Consider the following 2,676-nt stretch of genomic DNA (forward strand, 5'->3'; position numbering starts at 1 on the left):
AAAAGTAAAATTATGTAGATTAAAAGTAATCACCCCAGGGCTGATTGAGAGGCTGACGAAAAACGCCGACCCCGTCTGAACACGGGAAAAGGCGAGGAAGAAGAAGAGACAACAAACACATTTCCGTGGGTGTTGAAAAAAGATGAAGTAAGGTATGTATGTATGTATGTATGTAACATTAAGTACTTATTTATTAAATTAACAGGAATTTACAAGGACAACACAAGAAATAAATAACATTTAGTAAACAAATAAACTAAAATTAGGTAAACTAAGGCGGTCTCTTCCTGATCCCTTGTGTGCCGCGTCCATTTTAATTTAGGACTATTGCACTGAATTAGGCATTAGGTTTAGGTAAACTAAACCTAATGCCTAGATGTTATTAATTATCGTCAGTAAAGTCAGAGACGATATAAAAGGGAAGTGAACCAAGAGCTCAAACCAGTGTCCAACTGAACTGGACTGTTACTGGATGCCAGAACTTTTAACCAGCCGTGTACACTGAGAAAAAAATGCCTAGATGTTATTAATTATCGTCAGTAAAGTCAGAGACAGCCAGCCTAGTTAGCTTAGTTGGTAGTGCGTCTGCCTTGTAAGCGCTAGGCCGCGGGTTCGATTCCCGCCCGGGGCGGATTTTATCCTGATGGGATAATGTTCGTTCTCAGAACGGCTGGCTTTCTCCTATCCTGTCTTCCTTCTCTCTTCGATTTCGGGACGATAAGACCATAGTAGTTACAGTTAAAAAAAAAGTCAGAGACGATATAAAAGGGAAGTGAACCAAGAGTTCAAACAGTGATGTAGGGGGGTGGGTGATCCAAATTTTCAGAGTACTAACTTCGTGTCAACTGTACTGGCGTCCATTCCAGACCAGTTGGTCAGTTTCAATTGTAATTTATACAGAATTACATTTTGTCCAACTGAACTGGACTGTTACTGGATGCCAGAACTGTTAACCAGCCGTGTACACTGAGAAAAAAACAAGGGTGCCGGCAGCCCAGTCGGTTGACTGGGTTCCGGCACTCTAATATTGAACTCTACATCGGGAAGCTCGACACTATAATATAGCATTCCAACAGCCCAAATCAGGGGAAGTAACCCAATAATAGAGTTCTTCCACCCTAAACTTGTGGCAAACTGTCACCAATTTTCTTCTCAGTGTAATCCAGCCACTCAAGTCCGATTTCCACTATCCGTTCAGATCACGCTCCACTCACAGTACGTTCAACGAACGGTCAAATATATTTTACAAACGATGAAATGGTTAAATGGGAATGGTGTCAGCTCCCATGGCGTAGTGGTCACTGCACTCGCCTTGCACGCGGGAGACCCGGGTTCGATTCCCGGCGGGGTCAAGAAATTTGTATCATGCAAATGATTGATCCCGTGACTGGCTGTTGCGGGGCCCACTCAGCCTCGTGAGGAAAATGAGTAGCTATGACATGTAAATGCGCATAGCGACCGGTGCCAGCATGGTAGGTAAACATTGGATGTTAGGATTATTGAGATATTGGGAAAAATCCTACAATGCTGCAGTGAGCACCAAAGTTGTGACATAACACAAAGAAATTGCATTTACAAATCCTCTGTATGGTAAACAATGTAATCAAGTAAACATGTCTGCTAAATTTTATTTAAAGCGGGCAAACTGATCAAAAGTTACGGTGAAACAAGGAGTTTCATTATAAATGCAAGAGGTTTGATAGAGGGAACTGTAACTGATAAGGTCTTATCGTCCCGAAATCGACGAAGAAGGAAGACAGGATAGGAGAAAGTCGGCCATTCCGAGAGCGAACATTATTCAATCAATGTGATTTCTCAATTTTCTCGCTCTCGAATTTTCGACCCATTATTCGTTCAGGATAAAATCTGCCTTGGGTAGGAATCGAACCCGCGGCCTAGCGCTTACAAGACAGTCGCGTTACCAAAGTAACTAGGCTGGCGACTAGAAATAAAAACAAGCTTTTGGTCAGACCCAAACAGAAATCGACTTTCCATTTTTCGAATAAGCTGAATTTATTATTGTTATTTTTATTTCGTTTCAGAGGAACGAGTATTCGGAAAGCATAGGTTGTCAAATTATCAAGCAAGATGATGTTACTCAGGTAAGTAGTGCCAACAAGAAAAACTGACTTCCTTTCCAATTGAACCCACTTCCCTTATTTTGAAAAAAAAAAAAACTTTCTCCGCCAAAGACAAGAGAAACGGCAAACGAAAAATACTTATCCAAAGAGCGCTTAGAATCAGGAAAGTATTTTTCACCATTTTCTTATCTATTGTTCCTCTATTCTCTTATCCATTTCCCCAGGAGGGGTTGAGCGGACTCAAATCATGTCCCCCGGACGGTCTAGTCTGGAGACTTGCAATCTGCAGTTCGCACGCTCTATACTCGATGGGCGGGGCAAAGTCTTTCGCTCACGTGTGGTTTGAGTTTGTGCAGGAGCTACGATATCGGTGGGAGAATTCATTGCGGATACCGGGGTAAGTGAGAGACAACTTTTACCAGATTGATTTTTTTTTTCCTTAGATAAAACTTTTTACGGAATTGATTTTTTATTTTGAGATATAACTTTTTTCCTAATTGATTTTTTCGAGATACAACTTTTTACCTGGGTAATCGATTTTTTTTTTTTTTTTTTTTTTTTTTTTGGGATAAATTTTTTACCTAATTTTTTTTTT

The 2,676-nt window shown here is 40.7% G+C and overlaps 1 protein-coding gene across 1 annotated transcript; it reads left to right on the top strand.

Annotated features, from left to right (window-relative positions):
• The first annotated feature begins 1,252 nt into the window (after nt 1–1,252).
• On the top strand, nt 1,253–2,515 carry LOC103522252 (rab3 GTPase-activating protein catalytic subunit-like). Its single transcript, XM_008487355.2, has 3 exons — nt 1,253–1,297; nt 2,043–2,102; nt 2,306–2,515. Exons 1-3 carry the CDS (start codon nt 1,253–1,255, stop codon nt 2,480–2,482), a joined length of 282 nt encoding a protein of 93 aa, XP_008485577.1. The 3' UTR covers nt 2,483–2,515.
• Nucleotides 2,516–2,676: the final 161 nt, after the last annotated feature.

The sequence above is a fragment of the Diaphorina citri genome, unplaced genomic scaffold (genome assembly GCF_000475195.1).
Source record: "Diaphorina citri unplaced genomic scaffold, Diaci psyllid genome assembly version 1.1 scaffold7612, whole genome shotgun sequence".
Classification (NCBI taxonomy): domain Eukaryota; kingdom Metazoa; phylum Arthropoda; class Insecta; order Hemiptera; family Psyllidae; genus Diaphorina; species Diaphorina citri.

Bases quoted from the DNA above. Each gene is read 5' to 3' on its own strand.
- LOC103522252 (XM_008487355.2), top strand. From the start codon at position 1,253: ATGAAATGGTTAAATGGGAATGGTGTCAGCTCCCATGGCGTAGTG. The intron at 1,298-2,042 runs GTCACTGCACTC...ATTTCGTTTCAG, and splicing joins TCAGCTCCCATGGCGTAGTG to AGGAACGAGTATTCGGAAAG. The intron at 2,103-2,305 runs GTAAGTAGTGCC...CCATTTCCCCAG, and splicing joins AGCAAGATGATGTTACTCAG to GAGGGGTTGAGCGGACTCAA.